This window comes from Marmota marmota, unplaced genomic scaffold, assembly GCF_001458135.2.
Source record: "Marmota marmota marmota unplaced genomic scaffold, marMar, whole genome shotgun sequence".
Classification (NCBI taxonomy): domain Eukaryota; kingdom Metazoa; phylum Chordata; class Mammalia; order Rodentia; family Sciuridae; genus Marmota; species Marmota marmota.
This window is the reverse complement of record NW_026000221.1, coordinates 21835065-21861423: the sequence shown is the minus strand read 5'-3', so window position 1 is coordinate 21861423 and position 26359 is coordinate 21835065. Positions and strand designations below refer to the sequence as shown.

The window sequence follows — 26359 nt, the reverse complement described above, 5'->3', positions numbered from 1 at the left end:
AACCCCAGCCCTGCCTTCTGGCTCCGTGCCCTTGGACTAAGCCCTTCTCTGCCTCAGTTTCCCAGCTTATGTGATGAGAGAGAGCAGACAGCATCATTTCTAAGTGCCTTTCCAGGCAGCACCCTCTAACCGCCACCATCTCCCTTCCGATGACCACAGTGGCCTCCCTGGTGTCTCTGGGCCACTCTGCCAGCTCTCCCAGCCCCAGTCTGGATGCATATGGCAGTCAGCATGAGCCATCTTTTCCCTTGTTCAAAATCTTCCATGACTTCCCACCACACTGGGAGTTAGAACCAAACTCCTCTCTGTGGCCAACAGTGCCCTTTGCTTGGGGTGAGGCGCTGGCCACTGCTCAGAGGGCACTTGGGCACAGCCATCCCCTACCCTGCCAGTTGTGAGGCATGTTACCTGAGTTCCTGATATCCCCACCTAGTCTTGGGTCCTCAACTTTGTACTTAAAACTTGCCCTGACATTTCCCTTTCCGTACATCTTCCAAATTATTAAAAACAGCTGCTTTATAATTAATTGAATGGTTCATGGGGGAGGGAAAAACACTTTTTTTGTATCTATAAATAATCCACCTAAATTTCTCTGGGGAGCTAAATGCTGTGGCAGGTACTCGGCACATACCCAGTATAAGCCATCTTTCTCCCCAGCCTTGGCTCAGGTCCATCTATGCCATCTCTGGAACCCCCGACCCTGTCCTAAATCAGGACTCCAAGGTCCCTCAAGGCAGGATCTGTGGAGAAGGCCACGGGAGTCCTCCTCAGCTTGCAACTGCTCATTCTGCCCACTTTAGGACAGTTTCCTGTGAATTCACCCCTGCTATTGGTGTGCCCAACTCTGTGCCCTGTCCTATGACTGGGGTGAGGTGTGTCAAGAGTTGGATGTAGCTCCTGCCTCCAGCCTTGTTTTCAGGAGTGACTCACAGAAACCCATCATCAACCAGTTAGTACAATTCAGAACCCAATGTGGAATTCAGAGAAGAGCCAGGGGTCTAAGTGGGCAGGAGGCATTCCCAATGCAGACTCCACCAGTGTGTCCTGGCACACAAACTGAGTCACACCTGTGCCCCAGGAGTCATCCTCCCAAAATAGGAAGGAGGGGACGCACCATACTAGAGGGGCAGAGCCAAGCTGGCATCTGGCTGGTGAGGCCCTGGATGTCTATCTGCTTCTTCACTCTTGGAGCAAAAGAAGCCCTGCTGGCCTTCAGACAACTTGCAGTCTGCTGCCACATCCTACAGTGGTGGTTGACACCACCTCAGAGATGATCATGCTCAAAAGAGTGGCACCGGTGTGGCTTGTGCACTGCCATTAACCACCAACTCTTGTCCCTGGCAGTCACTGTTTACCACTCACAACTCTGAACTTGGCCTCAGCCCTTTCTATAAAGCCAGTGCCCCAGGCAGCCACTGCCAAGCTATTGCTTGACTGGAGCTGGACCTCAAGTTGAATCCAGTTCTCCGTCTCTGATCCATCCAGCACATGGCCCTCATTTTACAGAGCCTAGCAAGGGGGAGGGGATGTGAAAGGCCACTGAGAATAGAATCCCATATTGCACCCCAGGTGTTCTAACTTCTAGCTTCAATGCATCTTGGATCTTTCCCTACCAAGTTTATTCAACAGATATATACTGAGCACCTACTGTGTGCCTAGCCTGTTAGCAGATTCTGGATACAAGAAGGAGGCTAGCATAGGAGCCCATGGTCCAGGGGAGAGACCTGGGGATGCACATCCCAGAAGAGGATGGGAGCCACGCCCATGCCATTTTCCCAGGAGACCAGCCATCTCAACCCGGATACAAAGAGCGCCCCCTGTCTGTGTTCCTTGGTGCTCAGTGGCTTTGTCTGTGGTACTAGATGCCAGAGTCCTGAGTGCCTGCCCCAAATCCCTGTCGTATCTCCAGGGCTTGATCTGGACTTGAGGCCATCCCTGGAAAGCAGATTACTGGTCTATCAAGCTGTTAATATTGAAATGTTTACCATTCATTCAATGGGTTAAAGAAGGCGTGGGCTATTAATGAAAATTCTTCCCTGATTGTTCAAGGTAAGGGATATGTTAGACCTGCTGAACTTACATCACGTCTTTTTTTTTTTTTTTTTTTGGTACTGGGGATTGGACCCAGGGATAGTTAACCACTGAGCCACATCCCTAGCCCTTTTTTATAGTTTATTTAGAGACAGGGTCTCACTGAGTTGCTCAGGGCCTCACTAAGTTGCTGAAGCTGACTTTGAACTCACAACCCTTCTGCCTCAGCCTCCCAAGCTTCCGGGATTACAGGCGAGCGCCACCTTGTTCAACTTTACATCACATCTTAACTTTGTGGAGAGTTGTCTTTCATACCATCAAAAGAAAAGACTGGTTTCTCTTAGTCCTTGAAGGGAGAAAGGACCTGAGTGGACATAGTTACACAATTAAGCTCAAAGATCACTTTATTATAACTTCCTTCCCCGCCTCTTTTAATACAGGCAAACATCATCTGCTTTTCTATTCATGTACTTTCTTCAGATTTTATTTGTAATGTTCCAAACCAGACAACCTCTTAGGAGAAATACTAAAGGGCTGGAGGTTTAGATGATGAAGTGAAGGCCTCCGCCCCTGCAGAACAGCCCTGTGCTCTGTGTGACTCAGTTTCACAGCTTCACTGACCACCCACCTCGGGCTGGCTGAGAGCAGGTGACCTGGTCTGTGCCTACACATTCAGGCTGCACCCACGTGGTTGTGTCAATGTTCAGCTGACAGGTAGGTGTCGAGGGAGGACACTGTCTACCTCTGCTGGAGCGGTGCCAGCTCGCTTTGCTCTGACAGCTCTGCTTGGAGGCGTCTGGCACAGGCAGGGCTGACTGGTGTTTCTTCTCCACCTGTGGCCTCTCAGCTCCCCTCTCAGCCTGCCCCGAGACCTAGCTGTCCTGGTTTCCTGTCCAGGCAGCTCTGGGCAGTCCCTCCTCTGCTTCCTAACTCTGGCTCACCCCTTCTCTGCTAGGCCTTCTAAGGACAAGGAGATGGCCCCTGACACCCTCCACGGATGGCCTGGAATAATTCATTGCACAAGCAGAACCTTGTAACTAAGCAGCAAAGCCCATGTGGGCCCTGACTTCACAGGACTTGATCACCCTGGGAAGAGAAAGCGTCAACAAGCAAACAAACCTGTCCAATTACACAGTGTGATAAGTGCTATTAAGGAAAAGAAGAGCAGGTTGGGTGAGAGGAGCAGAAAATGCCTGGTTTCCTTGGGAGTGTGAGGAAAAGCCTTCTCTTGGAAATACCGAGTCCATCTCACAGACCCAGGCCCAGGAGGGGCCTGCATAAAGGTTCTGGGCCTGTCTTAGGAGCTGTCTTGGGGAATGAGGTGGGCAGGCGGAGGAGTGGGAGGGGGAGGGGGAGCAAGAGCACGCTGGAGGCAGGACCTGGACCCTAGGTGGCCTTGTGGCTAAATGGGAATCGTCTTCAGGGTCCCCGCTCCCAATCACAGGAGAGTTCTTGGGGCCTGTTAGTCTCCTAGGGCTGCCTTCACCAAGTTGCACAGACCAGTAACAGAAATAACAGAAATTCATCTTCGTGCAATCCTGCAGGCCAGAGGTCTATCAAGATGGCAGTGTGGTTTCTTCTGAGGACCCTCCCCTTTGAATTGTAGGCAGCTGTCTTTTCTCTGTGTCTTCACTTGGTCTTCCTGCTATAGGAATCTGTGTCCTGATCTCTTCTTATAAGGACATCAGTCATTATTGGATCAGAGCCCACCCTGATGACCTCATCTTAACTCAATCACCTCTTTAAAGACCCTGGTCCAATTTCGTGACTGTGTGGCACTGAGGGTCAGGACACCAACATGAATGGAGCAGGGGTGGGCATGATTCAGCCATAACAAAAGCCCTTGGTGGCCACAGTGGATTGACATATTCAAAATTGCCAAAGGCAGTCAGCCCCAATGCTACCTGTTCCCTCTTTGTCCCAAGGGATAGTTAGCAGAGGAAGTGAGTGGCCAGCCAAGTGAGGAAGGTGGGTGGGCTGGTGAGGGAGGAGGAGAGCTGACCAGACCACCCCGGCTTCTTCAGTCTCTCCTGCCAACCCCCAGCATAGATTCCTGCCCAGGAGAGAAGCCTGGAGAGTGCTATGCTGGACTCAGTGGAGTGGACCTCAGGACCAGCCCTCTCCAACCCCACAGATCAGTGTTTCTCCAGCCTCCGGAGCCAGGGGCAGCTGGCCTCAGCCACTGACCCACAGTTGGGCCTCCAGTCACTCCCTTCTCCTTACACTGAAGACAAAAGAAACTACAAGTAGGGACGTGTCCTAGAGAAGTTACCTTGAGATTCAGAAAACATGGAGCCAGGCTCCATCTAATTAAGATGACATTTGAAAAGGGGGGACCAGGGGAGCCTGGGTGGCATTTTAAATTGCAAGCTGATTGTGCAGCCTCTCTAATTTTGGTTCTGAGCAAAGTTTCCAATTGGAACAGAAAGCAGGATTTCAAAGGCACCGCCTCCCCTGGCCAGGCAAAGGGAGTGAAAGGAGCAGCAGGGGCCCAGGCACAATGCGGCCTATGGACCGAGCAAAGGCGAGGCCCAGACTGGCAGCTGCTGCGGGGGTCTGCAGCCCTGGGAGCTTGCTGGGCCTTTCCTTTATGGGATCAGTGGAGCCGCTCCTGGGAGGAGAGCTAATTGAAGCATGGCCTTGTCCTTGGAGAGCAAGCATTTGTCCAGCCAGGGCCATCTTGGGAGAACTCACTGGGTAGAGCTCTGGCCCCTGCCCCTGCCTTCCCGGGTTCCATAGAAACAGGCCTAGTTCTTGTATATGGTACCCGGTGTGCCCTCTTGGTAGGGTGGAACTCCCTCAGAGGGACTTTTTCCAGCCAGCCTCCAAGACTCACCAGGTGGAGGAGTCCGGCTCCCTCCTTCCAGAATTCTGGGAGGCCCTTTTGAAGTTGGTTTGGAGGTAGAGTGGCCAGCTGGCTCTGAGAGATGCCCCAAGCTCAGGGTCCAATTCACCTGCTCTCTGAACAAAGCAGGAGCCCAGGGTAGCATGAGCAGCCACCTGCCCTGGGTGGCTCCTGCACTGCTTCTTTGTCCATTCCCAGTACATCACTCACAGAGACACGTGGCACAACAGAGGGCTGTACCGTTATTTTGACACTGCTAGCATTGATTTGAGGTGTCTATCCCGTGCTTCCCTCCCACCATCATCTCGCTGTCTCAGCAAAGGCCTGTCCCCAGCTCCTCCATGGGAAAGGAGGCAGATGGTGAAGTGGAAGGTGAACATGGGCACACCTGAGCAAGGAGACTAGGTGGCAGGTGAGGTGGCTTGGTCCATGGCGGGCAGTGGGAAGCTATGGCCAGGTCAGACCTTTGTCCAGACAAGTGGCAGTTCCTGGGGATCAGCTGGCTGCAGGAACAGAGGGAGGGAAGAGAGTGGAGCCAACTTTGGGGGCCTCTATCATGTGGGATGGAAGCCCAGAAAGGCTGCTAGATAGGGTCTGTGTGTCCACAGAGAGTGGTGTGAGCATTCCTGGGGCACACAAGTGACCTGGAGGTTCATATAGACTGACTCCTTTTGTTTTAGTGGTTTTACGTATTTTATTGTATGTTAGAAAAATGAGCACACAAACTTGACTTTGTGAATATTGTAGAACAGGAAAAATGAATTTTTTAAAAACAGTCAATTTAATGTCATTTTTTAAAATGAGTCCACAGTTGCAGTGGTGTGCTGATGTGGCAAAAAGCAGGGAGACAGGAAGCAGTATGGCTGGAAAGCCAGGAGCAGAGGGCTAGGTTTGTGGAACCATTGACCCAGAGGGGCCAGGTGGGTCCACTCAGCATCCTGCACAGAAGGAGGCTCAGGTGAGGTCTGGTCCAGGGAGCAGGAGGCTTGAGACAGCAAGAAGGGTTTGGGGAATACGAGCATCTGACATGGGGTGGGGTAACAGGGTCCCAACGAAGACCAGAGGGCTCAGGGGGACCACGGTGAAGCAGAGTAGAGCATGCTGCCGGGAACAGGGAGTGACACCCAGGGGCCAGGCCCCAGACAGGAGAGGGAGGCCGCAGAACAAGAGGGGGAGGAGGAAGACGGTGCACTGAGTGGGAGCAGAAGAAAGGGGTTGGGATGGGGAGGCCAGAGCAGCCCCCCCCCCCCGCGCCTTTTCAGCGGGTCAAGTCTAAATGTAGGATGAAGGGCACAGAGCGTCTCTCCTGGAGGTCTCGCTGAAGTCCATCTGGTGGCTGAGCGTGGGTCTTCAGAGCATGGAAGGAAACCATCTGGATTTGGCTTCTGGGACTTCCAGGAATCAGTAGTTGCAGCCTCCCAGACTCTTGTCTTGTGCAGGGGAGATGGCCCACCCTGCTGGAGCTCCAGCCTTCTCAGCCACAGGGCTACTGGGGACAGGCGGGGACAGGGGATCTCTCCCACTTTCCTCTGACCTCCCTGCTCCTTCCCAGCGCCCTTCTGAGAGATATTGGCAGCTAGGAGACCAAAGGCACCATAACAAGAGATCCTTAGCAGGCCAGAGTCCCTGGGTCCCTGCACACGAGTCCAAGCGATTTGGAGTAAACCCCCAACAAAAACAAGGCCTCAAACTGGCTGCTGAGGTGGGGAGTTGAGGGTGGGNTGCCACAGGCTCTGGGGGGCCAGGACCACCCGTGAGTTCATTGCACCTTGACACAAAGGCCAGGGAACCAAGGGAGCAGACGAGACAGAGAGGGACGCAGCCCCCGCCCCTGTCTGTCCCCCAGCAAGCCCACCCCAGTAACCAGGGTCCTTGTCAGGCTTCACAGAACCAAACTGAGGCCCAGCTGGGGGTCAGGAAGAAGAGAGAGAGGTGAAGTGAGTTGTTCCTGGTGCCCTGCCCAGGGGCTCACCAACTCCTTGATCCTACCTGTGTTCCTTGAGCTCCTGGGGTACCTGCTTATGCTGGGTGCTGAAACCGTGCTCCCCAAAGTGGGGAAGCAGCCGATTTTATTGTAATGGGTGAACGTGTTGGCTTTTATCTCAATAGTTATTAATTTGCTTTAATAGATATTAAAAAAAGACAAAAACACACAGCAAGCATCCTTTCAGGGCTGGGGTGTAGCTCGGTGGTGTAGCCCAGAGTGTGGAAGGCCATGGGTTCAATCTCCAGCACCACACACACACAAAAAGTCTTTATAAATATTGTTTATTATGCTAAATTTCCTTTCATTTTAAATAAGAAAAAAGCTAAATGAAAAATACTAAGTAAATTATACTTGAGGTGGTATGCAGCACAGCAGAAAGTTTAACAGCCATTTAATGAGAGCCTCCTAAGTGCCATGCCGTGTTCCGTGGATACAGTAGTAGACTTGGCCTGTGAGTAGGCAAGTCTGAGAAGATACTGTGTGGGGCATGACTTTCCATTCTGAAGGAAGGCAGATGGCAAGGCTCAGATTCTTTTTTGAGACTCTAGAAAACTTGACCTTTGCCCTTCACCAGCTCACTGTCTTATTGAGAGGGTACTCTATTGTTCATTGAAGCAAACAGAAGGGGACAGTGCCTGATAATCCATGATCTAAGGCTTAGTAGAGACTAGATGTTACACAAGAAACAAAACTAGCAAGGATGTATTAGTGAAGATACCACCAGCTACTACAACAAATACTCCCAAAATGTCTTATCATTCAAGTGCAATAGAACATATTTCTTGCTCATCTAATAGTCCAGGGCAGGTGCTCTTAGTGGGTGGGTGGCTCTCCTCCACACGATGACTCATGGATCAGCTCCTTCCATCTTATGGAACTACCCCCTCTTAGGACTTTGTCACTATCTGCCTCCAGGGGACACAGACATCTTAGGAGCCTTGGCCCAGAAGTAGAAAACTTAGATTCACATCCCATTGACTTCAGCTGGGTCACACAGCACATTGCGGCTGCAGAAGCTCCTAACCATGGAGCCAGGGAAGAAACCAGCCTGCTCTTCACTTGTTAGGCCACACAACCCAGAGAAGGAGCTGCCTTTCTCTAACTCCAACAGGCGTGCCACGTGGGTGGCTCTGCCATAGCAGGGTAGGAGAGACCGTGGAAGAAGGAGAAGGAGGAGAGAGGGCTTGAAGGAGAACAAGCAGTGCCCTGGAGGACAGAGCCCAGGTGGCGCCTGATGGCCTCCTTGGTGGCCCTGAACTTTTCAGAGAGTGAGTGCCAGCCTGAGGCAAGGCACAGCTTCCCCCAAGGTGGGAGGGGAGTTCCATTGCTGCCCCGTCTCTGAGCGGGCCCTGAGCAGCTCTTCCCCAGCCGAAGGCAGAGTTGACCTCGGCTCTGCCCCCGCCACCAGGTCGTTCCTCAGCAGCAGTGCAGGGATGAGGAGGACAGCAGAGGCCACCTGGGGAGGAAGGCCCTGCACTCCAACTCCAGGCCTTGGAGAAAGCTGCCAGCGGCCAGTGCTCAGGCTGGAGCAGCCCTCATCCACCTGTCCCTGAGCTGGACTCGCTGAGCAGAGCGCAGCCTCTCCCTCCTCCTTCCCCGCCCATGTGACAAGCAGACCGGCCCCCAGAGGCTTTCACAGCCCTGAGCCACCCCTACCCCATGATCTTCTCTCAGGGCCAGGCACTGAGAGCCCCAGCAGCTGGCCTCCAGCCCTGGCTCCTCTGTGCTTTTGCCCCTCCCCGGCGACCAGTGGGACTGCCTGGCCCAGCTGGTGCACAGCCTTGGGCGCCGCTCTGCCCCGCCTGTGTTGTTGTTGATGGGAGAATTTGTCACACTTATTTTTCACACCTGTCGCCATCCCACCTGCCTCCTGCAAACACTGCCAGCATTGAAGAGCCCTAACACTGAGTCCCCAGGGTGGCACCAGCCAGGCCATCTGGGAGCTCCACCCGCTTGGGGCACGACTGAGGAGAGCAGGTGATGGCAGCAAGAAAGCCTCCCAGATGCCAGGCTTTCCCACACCCCTCCTGCACGGGAACAGGGCTGGCAGCTCCTGTCCAGCCCTGCCCCTGGCTTGCTGGATGGCCTGGGTCACGCCCCCCCAATCCCACCCAGGCCTCACTGCAGGGGCTGCAGGGCTGCAGAGGAGCCAGGGGTCAGAGTGCAGATCCCCAACCTCCCCACTGAGTGAGCACAGGCAAGTCTCACATCTCAGCTGTCTCCACTTCTCTGACTATAAAATGAAGGGACTGGCAGGACTTGTGAACTACCATGTATGAGAAAGAAAGTCCACAGTCAGTGCTCGCTCCGTACTGGCCACTGTTATCTCTCAGGGCTCCTCCTTGACCACCAGACTTCTGAGTGCCTAGGCCTGCGTGCATCTCTTTGTCTTGCCAAATCCAAGGCTCACAGTAGACACGGAGGAGGCCTGGCTCACTGGCCCTCTGGGCTGGTCAGCTCAGCCTATCCTGACCACTGAACCCGGAGGCCCCACCTCACCCCCCCCCCAGGCTCTTCCCCAACACTAACCTTGGGCCAGAAGTCCTAGTTCTTGGTTTTGTAACTGGGAGGTGTTGGCTACAGATTAAACCCCGCCTCCCAGCCCGTGAGGTCTTCTGTGGATCCATCAGACCTCAGCAGCTGGAGGCCTCACCAGCCAAATGGACCTTCCATTGCTGGCCAGAAGGCCCTACAAGACCATCTGCCCAGGGCCCCTCCAATGGAGTCACATGCTAGCAGTCTGGGAGATGGGCGGAGCAGGATCACAGCACTGAATAGCGGGGTTCCTCCAAGTCACAGAATGATTCCTTCGTCTCTTTCAACCTGTCAGAGAACCTACAGGAGGAAGTCTCAGGCTGGTGCTAGCACATGCTTAATACCTCAGAACTCTCTCCCTTGTGAAACAAAGAGAAAGAAGGGCTCGGCCTGAGAGCCTGCAAGGGGCCTTACACAATTTTAAAATAGTGAATTATAGCCATTGTCAAGTTTGTCTTCTATCTAAAATACTTTCTACAGATTCTTCATTTACCAGAGGGGTATAATGGATCTAAGAAAAATAATGTTAGTCAACAGCTGGGCAGGACTTTGGGAAAGACAGCACTAGGGAAAGATGTTTGAGAAAGAATAGTCTATCTACCAATTCTCAATCATTTGGGTTTAGGCTCCTAAAAAGTATTGCAGACCCCGACAAACATTTTGTTTATGTAGACATTATACATAATTGCATTAGAAATTAATAAGAAAAAATTTAAATAGTTCTTCATTTAAAAATAACTATAATAATAATTGATGGACACAGTGGTGTGTGCCTATAATCCCAACTACTTGGGAAGCTGAGGAAGAAGGGTCACCTGAGCCTGGGAGTTGAAGAACAGCCTGGACAACATTAGGGAGACCCTGTCTGAAAAAAAAACTGGGGTGTGGGGGGCTAGGGCTGCAGCTCTGAGTACTTGCACAAGGTCAAGTTCAATCCCTAGCACCACACACACAAAAAAAAAACCTAACGAACCCACTGCACATCAACATAAATAACATTTTTATGAAAAATTACTATATTTTCCATAAATGTTCTATTTAGAAGAATGTCGTTGTTTATTTCTTTGCAAATCTCTTTGAAGTCTCGCCTGCTGTTAGAGGCTGGTTCTCCGGGGTTTCTCTCGCAGCCTGTTGTGTCGTGTTGCTGTGGTTGTAGAGAATCCTGGCCCCTCACCAGTGCACAGTTGGGAAAGGAAGGAGTATTTTTACTAGCCTTTTCTAATAATTACCCTTCAAAACTTGACCATGGTAGTTTGAGAGAAGCCTTTAAGTGTAGGGGGGTTGTCAGCTTATGGTAGGGAGTCCAAGTTTTCCAATATTCTGGAAATTTTTTCACTTGAAATCCGGAATGTTGTCTTTTTGGTAACAAATACGTCAGTTCATTTCGTTGGAATGATAGGCTCACTTGGTTCATTTTGGAGAAAAAAGACTGCCAGAGATCCAAATCTGAATCCCCACTGTTTTCTCTGTCTTTCAAGTGTTCTTTCAAGTGGTGTCCTATGAGAAAAGGGGTAGCTCAGCAGCACCCCAGCCACCCCATCACCTCTAACCCGGAAGTGTCTTGCTTCCCATTCCATCCGATAGATAGATGCTGGGCATGAACTCCAGGGTGGAGACACTTAAAGACTCGTCATTTCTTTTACTTCAACAAGAGCATCCTTCAGTAAAACTCATATTTGCTTCACTGTTTTATTTAGGTACCAGGGATTGAACCCAGGGACACTTAACCGCTGAGCCACATCCCCCGCCCTTTTTAATTTTTTGAGACAGAGTCTCTGTAAGTTGCTCAGGGCCTTTCTAAGTTGCCCAGGCTGGCTCTGAACCTGCAGTCCTCCTGCCCCAGCCTCCCACGCTGCTGGGACTACAGGCGTCACCACCACTCACGGCTTTTTCTCAGTGGCAGGAGGTAGTTCCACCCGTGGCCTTGCTTCCTGCTGAGGGGCCCACTTGTTCGTCAGTGTGGCTGCTGCAGATATTAGCATCGTAGAAAGGCAAACCACATCTTAGAATTGTTGTGAAAACAGTTTCCAGCTCATAGACTCCCCCAAAAGAACCTCAGAGACCTCCCCAAAGCACCACAGACCACCCTTTGGAAGCCACGGATCTAGCTAGCTCCTTCTTTGTGCGCTTGGTCCATGGAGACTCGGGGTCCCAAGAGCCAGCCAGAGGCAGAGCATGACCAGAAGCCCAAGACTTCCAAAATCCAGGGAGCAAGGCAATCCACTCCTTTCCCAACAGAAACAGTAGCTGCACATCAACATAAATAACCCAAATGAATGGCAGGGAACCGACATCCAGTGGAGGGGTGAGGGGACGGCAAGGGGTGTCAGTGAGTGATCCGGCAGAGACTCCAATCAGCCCAACCCGCCAGCCCTGGCCTGGCCCCGCCTCCTGTGTGGACTTGAGCAGCGTCCTTTCTCCTCCATAATTGGGCTGCTAATCTCTCCCAGCCGAGGCAGCCCTAATTAAACTATTCACCATCGTCACTTTGTGTTCTGAAGAGATGAGGTTGGCCATTGTTACTTTTCTTTCCCTTTGACTAAGCTCTCTGTGGGTAATTTCATTCTGTCCTTGTTCATTTCTTAGAAATTTCGTCTATCCAATTTTAGTTCTTTTCTCCTATCTTAGTACCCTGGGCTCAGAAGTGAGGAGGGTGAGGGCATCATGGATTTGGAAATTTCTGTCCCATTCACCTCGGAGTTTATTTGTGTCCTCATAATGCCTGCTTAGTGGCTCAGCTGTTTGCTGAGCCCCCATCTCGGTGCCCAAGAGGCCTGACAGGCAGGTCTGGACCAACCAAGGGGAGAGGGCACCAAGAGGAAGAGGTGTCTCAGGAGGCTGTCCCAAAAGGGTGACGATTGGAGCTTTGGACATGTAGTATCCCCAGTCCACACTCGGGGACCTTGAGTATGGTGACAGCAGAACACTACTGCCCTGAGAGCCCAGGGCAGTCTAGTGTGACTAATGTGACGGGCAGCCCCTCCAGCTGCAGCTCTGCCCTGCACCGCTTCACCCTGGCACCTCCTTCCAGGCCTTCCGGCCACTCTGTACAGATACTAATGGGGTCCGAGTGCCCCTCGGGAGCTATGCTCTGCCAGCAGCCTCCGCACACCCTGAGCAGGTAGGAAGCCCCGGCAGCACAGGGAGGCTGTGTGTCCTGGGCATTTGCTCTGTGAGGCTCCACGGGGAAGTTGTCCCACCATTGGAGCTGCTGTGCGACAGACCACCAAGCTGCCTCACAAGGGTGGAGTGCACAAACACACTCGTAACCAGCAGCCTGGTGGAGATGTGGTCTGTGCCACACCCCTGGGACATCTGTGCGCAGGCAGGATGGCTGTTCTTGGTTTATTGTCTAAGGGACACTGGACCTCCAAGCCCCACCATTGTCCTTGACTTTACTGATGGCTGGAAGAACATCTGGCACCTTCCAGGGCCCACTACTGCCCAGCAAGGCCCTCAGCTCGGCTATAGGTCTCTGTCCATCTCCCTTTAATTCCTTCCTTACCTCCTCAAGGGCCCCCAGGGAAGACCAGTGGCTGGGTCATACCCTGGCTTCTGTGCACGGCTGACTGGTAGCCACCGTCTATTACATATAATCTTCATGTCCCCAGCCCTGACAAGTGCTTCTTCCTGAGGCCCAGACCCGGTGGCCCCCAGAGGAGCCCTCCCAGGCTTCACAGTTGATATGCCTGTTGCCTCCAGTAGACCACAGTCTTGGGCAGGGCACTGCCTACTGGCTGCCCTGGCTGCCTCTACTGAATTCAGGCCAGGGCCAGGGCCAGGGCCAGAGGTGGGAAGCCACACCAATTGCAGGGACTGATAGGTGGTTTCTCAGAGGAACTTTTAGACATAAAGTTAGGAATGAATGACTGGGCCTCAGGGGGCTCAGTCCACAGTCCCCCAGCCCTGATCTGGAAGGTAGACAGTAAGCAGGAGAAGTTTCTGTGTAGGGAAAGCTGCTCCCAGGCAATTGGAAGTCCCCAGGCTTCTGACTGTTCCTGAAGGTAGGACCATGAACCTACCCTTTGCCTCCATGAGGCAGCCTGGCCCCGAGCAGGGAAGGCTCTCGAAGGGCTGAGGACAAAGCCCAGGCTGGAGACCTCAGGAAAGGCTTCCATCACAAGGCCACAGGCCCCTGTCAGAGTTGGCACCACAGGCAGAGGGAGGGGAAGCCCTTCTCCCCTGTGTTCAAGGAACAGACTAGTGGGCTGGGGAGATTTGGACAGCGTGTTCCCTTTAGGCCAAATCTGAAAACTCCGAAGACCAAGACCCCACCCCTGCCTGCCACATGGTAGGTGGACAGTGGATAAATGAATAGGGGGGTGAGGGGTGAGCAGGAAATGGGAGGACGAATGGTGGGAGCCTAGAGAGAGAGAAGAGAGGCCAGGAGGGATGATTAAGGGATGGACGGACGGATGGGAGAGGGCAGGGAGGGGCGGAGGAGGGTGGCACTGAGCACAGGGATGAACAAGGAGGGCTGGATGAACATGGCCAGCTGGTGGCTCAGTGTGTGGGTGCTGAGGCTGGAGGGGGTGGCCGGGCTCGAGAGGATGGAGTGCTGTGCAGGGTGAGTGGAGAGCTGGCCAAGGCAGGGTGGCCGGGCTCAAGAGGATGGAGTGGGAAGCAGGGTGAGCAGCGGCGCCCAGGCCTCAGTTCTGCTGCAGGGTCTTTTGGGAGAACCAGGAACGTTTCCTTCCTTAAAGCAGATGATGGACCCACAGGTCCCGCAGCCCCAGAGGCCCTGTGACAGCATGCTGTAGGCACGGACCTTGCTCAGACTCCTCAGCCCAAGTAAGGAGTGAGCCCCGAGCAGGCTTGGCACCTGGCCATGGAACCGCACCCGGTTTGGGCACCACCAGAGCACAAATGGCCACATCCAGTACCACCACTGCCCCCCACTGTTCTGAAGCCCAAAGGCAGAGTCGAAGGGAAGGGGCTCCCCTGTTTGTGAGGGAGAACATGTCGACATTTCTGCAAAGGTCCAGGTCTGGGCCAGGTGGGTCTGGCAGTTGCCAAGGACCCAGACTGTCCTTACTGCCCTCTTCCACTGACTGGGTTTGCAGCACCCAAGCAGGGCCTTCAGCAGGGGGTCTCTGCCCCTTCCCCCTGAGGATCTGGTCAGCATCCCAAAGACCCACCTGGTCCTCAGCTCTGCATGTCCCTCTCTGGTTGGCCTATGCTCTCCTGCCCTCTGCTGGGTTCAGGGACAACTGCAGCACAGGGGCCAAGGTGGGGCCAATGGAGTTTTCCCTGCAAGGGAAAAGGGTGTGTGTGTGTGTGTGTGTGTGTGTGTGTGTGTGTGTGTTCCTCTCACTCTTTACTTGGCCACAAAGATTAGATGAAGGAAAACTCTGCACAATCTAAAGCAGCTCCTCAGATGAAGGGGTTATTATTATAATTACTGTGATTATTGTTATCAGGATTATCATGCTTGCCTGGAAAGTCCTGGACAAAGCAGGCTTATTTTCTGTCAGCTTGTTGTTTGTGTCTGAGGCGCTTCATCTTTGCTCATAATAACTAACATTTGCAAGGCTCTTTCATGTCACAAAGCTGTGTCACATCCTCAGCGCATTTCATCTGCACAAACAGCCCTGTGCAGTGGGGGCTGAGAGAGAGCGGAGGCTCTGAGTGGCCAGTGGTCTGTCCTCCGCCACCAGCTGAACAGGAGCAGAGGCAGGGTTTAAACCCGGGTCACTCGACTGAAGATCCCCTTTGATTCCCCTGCCATATTCTTAGCATCTCATCTCTTGAGAGGGAAACGGTCTTTTTTGATCCTCTAACTGCAAGTTTGTTTGCTGCTGACGTTTGTGCAAAAGTCTATATTGCCCTAAAGAGAAGAGAAAGGTTTTGAAGACCAAGTGTTAAAAGTTCAATTTGCCCTCCCAGTTTCAGATAGCAAAAACGCCAGGCACTTCCAAGCCCCTGCAGTGTCTGGTGTGGAAGTGAAAACCTGACTACTGCAAACTCCTCTTGGTGAGCACCCCCACCCTGGGGTACAGCACAGACAGGCGTCAGCTGCATCCGAGATGCTAGAGCCAGGGAAGTGGTTGCAGGAGTCTGTCCACGTTCAGACAGGTGGGAGCCAGGGTAGGGTGTGGGCAAGGCCCTCACGGGGCCTTAGATGGGTTCTAGCTCCAGGGTCCAGCTGACTGTCTGGAGACAGCTCTGCGGAGTGCACCCCTCTCTGCTGGATGCCAATGGGCTGTCCCACTGGCTATCACCTGGATCTTGGTGCTGCTTCCCATGCACACACATGATTTGCCCTCAGAGGCACGTGTTCTTGTGTCAGGAAGCCTCTAGCTTGTGTACCATTGTAAGGGACCCTCTATGTGCTGCCAGTTCAGGGGCACTGCTATCCCACCACCACCCTAGGCAGACTGCCCTCCAGCAGTGGCCCAAGGCAGCCCATTTCTAGAGGGGTGCCCTGGGCCTGGCTCCAGCTGCCCCTTCCTCTTCCTGCCTACCACTTTCCCAGCTGTTAGTGGGCAGAGTACATGGGCTTGCAAAAGGGGTTCTCCAGAGTCCTGGGGTCCCCCAAAAGGGCCTCATCGTCACCAGAGCAGTGCAGGCGTTTTATATGTCCACATTTGGGGGAAGATATCAGTTAACCAGAAAAGTTACACTGTTCATAATGAAGAAGAATGCCAGTACTGTTTTTCAGCCATTGACATGGTAAAAAGAATCCCTCAGGGGCTGCGGCTGGGGCTCAGGGGTAGAGCGCTCGCCTAGCATGTGTGAGGCACCGGGTTCATTCTCAGCACCAGGTATAAATGAAATAAAGATACATTGACTACTAAAAAAAAAAAAATATTTAAAAAAAGAAAGAATCCCACAAGTGACCTTGACAATCACAACTCCTCCCAGCTCCCTGACCCTGAACCCTTAAGAATGGCTCCTTCCAGCTGTCGACATTTGGTGGACAGTCCCAGCCGTGCGTTCGCCTCTTTGCCTCTGGGGCCTCTGGCAGCTCAAGAATGGGGCAGGAGGAGGTGCTTGTCCACTGGGTGGGCACCTACACAGCTGCATGCCTGTGCTGAGGGCTCCCTTGATCACCAGGACAGCCCTGGGAAGAAGGCAGCAAGGACACAGCCTCTGAAAGGCTAATGTCTCTGCTCACATGGAGCCAGACCTGCGGCCCCGTCTGGGTGGCTCCTGAGTCTGTGGCCTGAAGCCCGCAGACGGCCACATGCCCAAGGAGGGAGGCCATTGGAAGAGACTCCTCAGAGGGTGTGGGGTAGCCTGAGAACTGGACATTAAAACATGGGCACACCCAGCAGGCCAGGAATGATGGGGATGGGGCCTCTGGCAGTAACGGCCAGACCTACCCTGCCTAAGCCTGTACATAGAAGAACAGTCCTGTTGTGGCTCCCACTGAGAGGGCCCGTCCCTTTCTCTCTGCAGCTCGGCTTCAGGACAATAGAGGCAGTGGTGGAGAGAGGGCCCACTTCTGCATGCACCCAGTGGACACGCTGTCCAGAAACGCCCCTCAGGACTATCTACTGAGCCCTCCCGTACTCTCTAGTGTCTACTTGTGGCCAGAGCCCATGACATGTCTGTGCCAGTCCTATGAGAACGAGGGGCTGCTCACACAGGAAACAGCAAAGTGTAGGCATAAGGCCCAGGGTGTGGCACAGTAAGAGAGGAGGGGACTCGATGCCAGAGGAACTCTGTGGGCTGCGGTGACAGGAGGAAACCTTGAGGTTAGCCTTGGCAGATAGGAGGTGCAATAGTCAGGAGTATTTGTGGTGCAGTTACCAAAATAACCAACCAAAATGAACAGCGTATCCTCAACTAGATTTTTAAAATTAGGGGATTGACTGACTCAAGTAACCAGAAAGCCCAGATGCCCATGTGACCTTAGGCATAGCTGGATCCAGGCGTTAACATGTTATTGTGACTCTGAGGGCTCCCTCGCTTATTTCTGCTTTCCTCAGTAATGTCTCCATACGAGATGGGTCCTCCTTTGAGAATCTCTTTGCTAAGTTTTTACAAATGTCTTGGGGCTGGTTGGGGTGGTGGAACTGGTTGTTTGTCTAATTTGACAACTACGGCTTCTTTGTCTGCCCAAAGTGTTCCCAGGCCAGCAGGATGGATTGGCTAGCCCTAGAGAGGGTCTCGCACCCAGACCTCTCAGACTGGCTCAGGGAAGGGTGTTTTCCTTCAGGGAACCTGGGGCTCTGCGCCAGAACACCAGGGGCTGGAAGCCTCCTGGGGGAGAGGACAGTGCTTGGCACGGAAGGCATTGGGCAGAGAGAAGGGGCTGCAGCTGACGCTGCCCCTGCCGTGTTTCCTGCAGCCCTGGGTGGGGGCATGCAGCTGGCTTTCTAGAAACTCCAGCGGTCCCCACACAGAACCTCCAGGGGTCACACTCATGTCACTGTCTGACCAGATAATATAACAAATCACCACGGACTGGGGAGATGAAACAACAGAAATGTTTTTCTCAGCTGTAGAGGCTGGGAAGTCCAAAAAAGATGAAGGTGTAAGCAGATTCTCTGCCTGGGGAATCCTGGTTCACAGACAGCTCTCTTTGTGCTGTGTCCTCACGTGGGGAAGGGTGAGGGTCTCTCTGGGGCCTCCTATAAGGTCCCATTCATGAGGCTTCACCTTCATGCTCCAGCCACACACAGAGGCCCAACTCTCAAAGCCTCACCCCAGCAGTTAGGAGGTCAATCCGGCCCAACCTTGTCTGAGATGCAGGTCCAGGGCTGTTGGCGGTAAGCCATGCCGGATATCAAAACACCACAGATCCCACATCCCGCAAGCTTTTTGGGCACCAACTATGTACAAAGCACCCTGCGAGACCCAAGGTAACCTGGGAATTAGGAGGCTAGCGCTGCCCTGAGGAATGGGCATATAGCACCAGCCGCGACAGGGAATGGCAGTGCGTGGAGGGAGAGACCATCCAGGGAGGTGACATCTGAGATGGGGCGAGGCAGAGAAAGGTGTTCTGCTCAAATGGAGAGCCTGGGGTGGCATTAGCAGTTTACTTGGGGAATGGAAAGAAGGACTCTGTGGCTGGGAGGGAGCAGGAGCTCTGTGGGCCATGGTGAAGAATTTGGAGTTGAGGGATGATGGGAACTATTCTAAGAGCTTCAACAGGGACAGTTGTCGTATCCACTCAGATTAGGTCTGACTGTGAATACTGGAGACCCTGAAAATATGTGAAAAAATAGTGGCTTAAATAAGACACAATTTTATTTTTAAGTGTGTGTGTGTGGTTTTTTTTAAACCAAACACTTAAAATAGTGTTAGCATGACTCCAGATGGTATGGAGTTTCCACAAGGCTTTTAAGGACCTACGCTGTTTTTAGATCACTGTGTCACTGTCCCTAGGTTGAGTACCTTGTCTTCATGATTTAAGTTGGCTACAAGTGCTCCAGCCATCTCATAAGTTCTGGGCATTGGGAGAGATGAAGCAAGAGGAAAAAGCTGCCCCTTCTCTTTAAAATGACATTTCCAGAGACCTCCTTGGACTTCCGCTGACCTCTCATTGTGGATAACTTATCATGTGATCATAACTGCAATAAAATTGGGAAACAGAGTCTCGTAGTTGGATGCAATTATACCCAGATTTTTTTAAAAAAATATTGGGGCTGGGCACAGTGATGCACACCTATAATCCTAGCAACTTGGGTTGAAGCAGGAGGATCACGAGTTCAGCCAGCCTCAGCAACTTAGCAAGGCCTTAAGCAACTTAGTGAGAACCTAAAAACATAAAGGGCTGCGGATGTGGCTCAGTGGTAGAGCGCCCCTGGGTTCAATTCCCAGTACTTAAAAAAAGAAAAAAAAATATTGGGTTCTTTTTCTAAAGGAGAAGGGGAGCCGTGATGTTGAGAGGAGACTAATGGCCTCCCACTGTGTGGGACACAGACAGGAAACAGGCAACGGGAGGGAGCAGTGAAACCAGCAGAGCTCCTGGTCCGGGTCTGAGCAGTTGGGGCGATGGCAACGCTGTCTGTATAGTGACCTGGGGAAGGCACAGAGGGAGCAGGAAAGGGGGCAAAGACCGGGGCTGTCACTCCCAGGCCTCTCCTGCCCTGCACACCTCCGGGAAGCTGGGAGGCAGACTCCACCCTGGGCTGCCCACTGGAGGGTCACAGGAGACGCCTTGGCCAGTGTTCCCTGAGCTGGAGGAGAACACACCCCATTGCAGTGGGGATCACAGAGTTCCAGGTCAGACCTGGAGGATCAGATGGGGAAGGACAAAGGCTTCACAGGAGATCCACAGTTCACTTGTCACCTCTGGAGTGTCCCATGTGGCCTTGACAGGGGGTGGCATGGCTCTCATTGCACTTAGATTGCATCAGGACCTTCTTACCCAGCAGAGGTCTTGCCTGGCCTGCCCCATTGCCCCTGAACCCTGACCTGTTCCCTCTCACTCATTGCACAGATCTGGGACACTCCCCTCACTGACTGTGGGTGCCTGCCAGGAGCACCCAGGGCCCAGGCCCAGCTCTCCGGTCCTGATCCCAGGCTTCCTTGGTGAGCAGCCCTTCCTGTCAGGGCCACTGTGTTTGGTACATTGTCCCCAAGACACTGTATCTGGATTAGCACGGTGGGCTGACCTTCCAGCCTCCACTCCAGTGGCACCTCCCTTCCCAGGGCAGAGCTACCAAAAGTTTCCCATCACCCTTCGGCAGTGGTCAGGCTCTGACATGAAAATAGCTACTTAGCCAGACAGCTCTATTCTGCAAGTCTCCAAGAAGGCTTTGGCCCCACCAGCCTTTTGTACAGAATCTTTTATTGGTCACCAACCTTTCCAGGTGCTGACCTCATTTTCTTTGTTTCTCCCACCCCAAAGAACACCTTGGGGATGTGTAGCACCTCCCATTCACTTCCTAAGCCACCCTGGGCTGGGCTGTCTCTCTCCTCTAGCTTCACGGGCGGGTTGGGTTGAAAGGGCCTGCAGCAGGGTAATTAATTCTCTGATGATCATAATGCACCCACGGACAGAGCAACCCTACTCTTGAGAGCCCATGAGGTCAGGGAGATGTGGGCCTGTCACACCCCACTCCCAGCCCAGCAGGGGCTCAGTGCCACTGTGAGTTCCAGGGCATGTGCAGGCTAAAATGGGGAAAGGCAGCTGGAAGATGGGACCCGGGAACACAGGGCACTGACCCCAGCCCAGGAGCCCAGGTGGACCTCCTTGGGGCCCACTTTAGCCTATACCCACCCTTGGACCTGCCCCCCAATGCTATGCTTCTTACCCACTAGGACAAACTTGCTGGGCATGGTGGCCACATGCCTGTGATCCCAGCATTTGGGGAGGATAAAGCAGGAGGGATTACAGGTTCAAAGCCAGCCTCGGCAATTAGCAAGACCTTGAGCAACTTAATGAGACCCCATCTCAAAATAAAAAAAAATGGGCTGGGGATGTGGCTCAGTGGTTAAGTGCCCCTGGGTTCAATCCCTGGTAATAAACTTGCCCTGTTTTTTGTTTTTTTTTTTTAAGTGGGTGTTTCCACAGAGTCACTGGGGACCTATGTCCCCCAACCCATGGAAAAACCTCTAAGAATACAGATACTAGGAAGAAGCAGGAAAATGTCAAGGTATTCAGGCCCTCAGGGCTGGGCCCTCTCACCCTTTCTGTGGCCCCTTAGGAGCAGTTTCTGGCACTTGCACACAGAAGGCCTGACTTTTTATTTTATTTATTTATTTTTATTTATTTATTCATTTATTTATTTGTTGGCACCAGGGATTGAACTCAGGGGTACTCGACCACTGAGCCCCATCCATCCCCAGCCCTATTTTGTATTTTCTTTAGAGACAGGATCTCACTGAGTTGCTTAGTGCCTCATGTTTGCTGAGGCTGGCTTTGAACTAGCAATCCTCTTGCCTCAGCCTCCCAAGCCGCTGGAATTACAGGTGTGTGCTACCCTACCCGGCTCAGAAGGCCTGACTTTGACTACTGCCAGTGCCTGCTGCATTCACTAGCTGCAACCATAGCCATGCCATGGGACAAGGCTCCCCTAAACTCAGCTGCTTAGCTTGGTCAAGGCCCAGAAATCAGGGCAACTCAACTGTGCCCAGGCATCCCAAGTCCTCTTCTTGGGAGGAATGAGAATCCAGGAATATCCATGGTGTTATGGTCTGGCTCCCGAATGTCCCAAAAGCTCCTGTGTTGAATGAAGGCTTGGTCCCCAAACAATGGCACCAGTGGGAGGTGGTGGTGCAGCCTCAAGAGGCGGGGCCCGGTGGGAGGTGGGGCCTGGTGAGAGGCGGGGCCTAGAGGGAGGCCAGTTGAGCAGCTTTGCTTACCATGTCCTGCTTCCGCCATGCGCGGCCTCGACACAGGCCCAGAGTGGTTTGGCCAAGCGGCCATGGACTGAAGCCTCTAAAACTGTGAGCCAAAATCAGTCTTTTCTCCTTTTAAATTATTTATCGCAGGTATTTTGTCACAGTGATGGAAAGCTGTGACAGAGGCCAGGGGAGCAGCAGAAGCACTCAAGGCCTCCTAGGGATTAGGGATTTACACACTGCCACCCTCACTGTATTCTGTGGGCCAAAGCAAGTCCTGTAGCCACCAAGCCCGGAAAGCAGGACATACATCCTGCGTCCAGGGAGCAGCAAGTGGTTATGCAGGGCAGGGGGCGCAGACAGGGGAGCATGAAGAATCAGCCTCTTCACGTGGCTCCCACAGCTCCTCGAGGCAAACTGTAAAGTGCTACCTGCGTGTGCAAGGAAGGTGGTGGTGACAGCGCCATCCTATGACTTCTCCAAGAGCCTTCTGAGTCCTCCGAGAACACTGCACTCCTGGTCTTGATGTCACGTGTACTTGATTATGGTCTTTGAAAACGGGTGACCCCCATTTGGTACCCTAGGTGAGGGGAAGTGGGGAGAAACCTATGAATTATGCAGTGCTTTTTCTGTAGTTCCAAGAGAGTCTCGGCCTACGCAAAGGTGTGTGCCTTAAGCAGACTCCGCTCACCCCCTCAGACCAGGAGGGAGGAAGCAGAGAGGGCGAGCACTCCCAGGCTCCCAGCTCGGCCCTGTACCTTCCCAGGTGTAAGCAGGTCTGGGCTTCTCCCAGTCACCACAGATCATAGATGTAAAAAAAAGATTATTAATATCAAATTTAAACTTAAGAGCCTATGTTCCGAGGTGTAGTTGGCATGAGAACTCTGCACTAACTTAAAACCAACCCCTCTGGTCCCTCACCACTAGGGTGCAGCCCCCCTGGGGCCCAGCCCCTCAGCCAACCAGGAAATCTTCTCCAAGAGAGACGGTGCTCCAGTGGGGTAGGAAATAAAGGAATTACAATTTTAGCCAAGGGCATTGTTTTTTAAACTTTTTCCCCCAAAACAAATGCTGAGCAAAAGCCCAGTTTTCAAAGCAGAACTTCTGAGTTGAGTGGCAGAGCGGACAGAGCCCCCTTCTCCCCCACTGCTCAGGCAGGGTGGCTTGCTGCATTAGAACCTGGTTGAGGTGGAAGGCTCCAGACAGGTGTGTGTCCTGAGGTACAGGGCACTCAGAGCCGCCCACTGCCCCGAGCTGGCCAGGTCCCTGGTCTGGGTAGAATCCCATCAAGGACTCAGAACCCTGCGTCCCTCTTTCCTCACAGGCCGATGCCAAGATGGTGTGTGACGTGGTGAGTCGTATGGAAGACACTGAGCCCTTCTCTGCAGAGCTGCTTTCCGCTATGATACGACTCTGGGGCGACTCAGGGATCCAAGAGTGCTTCAACCGGTCTCGGGAGTATCAGCTCAACGATTCTGCCAAATAGTGAGTGTCCTGGGCTGGTGGAAGGCCTAGAGCTGCCTGAGGCCCACGTGGAAGGGGTGGGACCGTGGGGCAAGGAGGGTTCCCACTGAGGTCCACCTGCGGTGAGATGCCTTACATTTAAATGTGAATTGCAGCCCCTATACGATTTACTAGGGTTATTTAAAAAAAAAAAAAAAAACAGTCTGGACAAGAAGAAAAAAAAGTGTCTCTTTTAAATCCAAGCCCTTGACCACTATCTTATCTGTTTTCAGCCAACTTTCTTAACCAGCTTCTCCCCCTCCTTAATATTGCAACACAAAAGGGAAAGAAAAGTAGAAAGATTCCAAAAGTGCAAGATGAGGAAGGGGCCAAGAGACAACCAAACAGGAAATGCCCCCAGAGCTGGGGCCTTGACCCTGCTGGTCCTGGACAAGTGCTTCCCTCCTGACTGAAGGTCCCAGGGTCACAGGGATGAGCCCTGACCTCCTAAATAAAAGTCACCATCTATATAGGCAGAAGACCATTTGTTTTGTTTTAAAGAAAACAATTTATTTTTAGGGCTGGGGAGGTAGCTCAGAGGTAGTAGAGTGCCTGGTTCAATCCCCAGCACCACAAATGAAACAAAAATAATGAACTTTCCATTCCTCTAACTTTAAAATTATTTAAAATAAGGAAGAAGTAACTCCATCCAATAAATAGAAAAGGCAATCAAATGGATCCTTTAATATTGTGTTCCAAAAAGTGAGGAGAAAGAATGGGAGGAGGGAGAGGTAGAGGAGAGGAAGTGGAATGTGGACACTGGTGCAGGCCAGCGCAGGAGACAAGGGGCCGAGGGCCTGGCCGCTGAGCTGGGTCACTTTAAAGATGTGCTCGCTGGTCATGTGCCCGTGGCCCCTGGAGGGGAGCACCAGGAGACACGGAGTCCACCCCACTTCTGCAGTCTGGTGCTCAGGATTTCAGGAGGAGCTGGCCACAGAGAGCCCTGGGCTTTATTTAATCACTATCTGAGGACACATGTGCTATCACCTGATCTGACTTGGTCACTGTCACCAGTGCTTCACAGCTGGGACCATTTTGCCCTCTGGGGACACTCGGTAATATATGGAGGCATTTTTTTTATTGTATCACTTGGGTGGTGCTCCTGGCACCCAGTGAAACACCCTACAGTGCACAGGACAGCCCACAACAAAGAATTCTCTGACCTGAAATGCCAACAGTACCGAGATAAAAACCCTGACACTGATGGGCCAGGTAGGACCATGGAACAGCATGTTCCAGGGGACACCAGATATTTCCATCGACCGTGATGGCCGCTGGCAGTCCAGGAACTCGAGTGGGGTCAGACTGTCTTCCTGCTTCTGCACACCTAGATTGTCTGCAGGGAAAATCCTGAAACCCTGCAAGACGCAGGTGGGGCCACCAGGTACAGGCGTGTGAGCTTAAATCCCAGACCCAGAGCCTCCCAGAGCCCCACAGGGGCCAGGAGAGGATGCTTTCAGCCACACCCCTCAGGCCCACCCTTTTGGTCCTCAAAGCCAGAGAGACCCACCTTTCTCCCTGCTTGGGGCAGTTCCAAGGCCTTCCCCCTGCTGCCAGCCAGACCCCAGGGACCCTCAGGGCCAGCTGGCCCCAGTCTGTTTTCCGTTAGCTCATCGAATCCTGCTCATCACTTAAATTTTTGCCCATTCTATTAATTGTAAAATGAATCCGAGCTAGACGTGGTGGTGCACTCCTGTGATCCCAAGGACTCCGGAGGCTGAGGCAGGAGGTTCACAAGCTCAAAGCCAGCCTCAGCAACCTAACAAGGCCCTCAGCAATTTAGTGAGACCTTGTCCCAAAAAATAAAAAGGGCTAGAGCACTCTGGAGCACCTGGAGCACTCTCCGATGTGGTTAAGCGCCCTGGTTCCATCCCTGATACAAAAAGAAAGAAAAAAAAAAAGCTGGACCTATAGCTCAGTGGGAGGATACCGCCGAGCTCAGCTTCCAGCACCAATAAATAAGCAAATAAAGCCCACTGCAAAGATATTGTTTAACCATAGGATGTAAGGTGAGAAATCTCCCCTTCCCAGTCCTGTCCCTTCTGCTTTTAACCATTCCATTTCCTCCTCCCGTGGTGTTCATGAAATCTTGATCCTCCAGCTTTAAATAGTACTTCCTGACTCTGAAACCTGGCACACTCAGCTCACCTTCCTTCCTTCCACCTCTCTCCACCGCCGCCTCCAGTTTTTTTGCTAGTTAAAGGATTATTTTTAGCTCTTCTGGTGGTTGCCAAGCTACGGAAATGCGCCTTCCCCTGCTCTTCTCTCTCTGGTCCCGACCTCTCTCCAAAAGTGTCACTGCCAAGGTGTATGGCTTTGACATTTTCCCCCTTGGCTCTTCTGTGCTTTCTCTCTGGAAGAGGGCTCCTCAGCAGGGAAAAAAGGGGACAAACAGACTGTCAGGTCAGAAAGCCCTTAAATACCTCTTGGTCCAGGGCTGGGTTGTCTTAGCAGTTTAGTCTTTTCAAAAAGTCTTGGGCCCGATGTGTAAAATAAAACAATTTGTTGTGGCAGAAAAAAGAGGGAAGGCTGCTAACGCTTCACACTGCCCAGTTCCAGAATGTGCCCTTGACACCCTAAGGCCCCAGTCACTGGGCATCCCAAGCCCTTCCCTTTACAAGTCAAGGCCCAGGGTCTAGAGGGAAGGGATGAGGTCTGGGGTCACTCGGCTCCTGAGCTGACCCCTGCTTTCTGGGCCTGGCCCAGGCCTCGGAGTAAGCAGATCCCAGAGACCCAGGAACCTGCTCAGACCCAGCCAGGGCCTGGGGAAGAGTTCTGTAGCCTCACAGATCTGGGTCCCCACTGAGTCACCCACGTGCTATGACAGACGCTCCCCTGGCTTCTCTCCTAGACCCCCTCCACCATACCCCTCCAGCTTCCCCCCAGACCAACCCCTCACAGGCAGGACATGGCTCTTGGCTCCCTGTGCCCTGTCCCCAGGCTGCTTCTGCCAGCACCTGTTCAGTCTGCTCCCAGCCTCCTTGCCATGTCCCTTCAGACCACTCCTGCCCATCTCTCCTGGATGCCCAAGCTCCCACCTTGAACCTGACAAGTCCTGGTGCCAGGTGACCTTCTCCGGTGCCTAGTTGTTTTAAACTCCTCACGCACCTGGAGAACTCTCGGATGGCGCTCACCGGGTCTTCCCTCCCTTTGGACTTCTGCCTCCTTGGTGTCTGTCTGAACTCACATTAGCATGGGGGGGGGGGGACGGGCGTCCT

At 52.8% G+C, this 26359-nt stretch overlaps 1 protein-coding gene across 1 annotated transcript in view; it reads left to right on the top strand.

Moving 5' to 3' along the window:
- Positions 1-26359, top strand: part of Gnao1 (G protein subunit alpha o1) — a 71598-nt gene that overhangs the window by 31181 nt on the left and 14058 nt on the right. The window contains exon 3 of the mRNA XM_048792018.1: positions 22963-23123. Within this exon, the coding sequence (XP_048647975.1) occupies positions 22963-23123 (161 nt within the window). The remainder of the gene's footprint in view (positions 1-22962; positions 23124-26359) is intronic.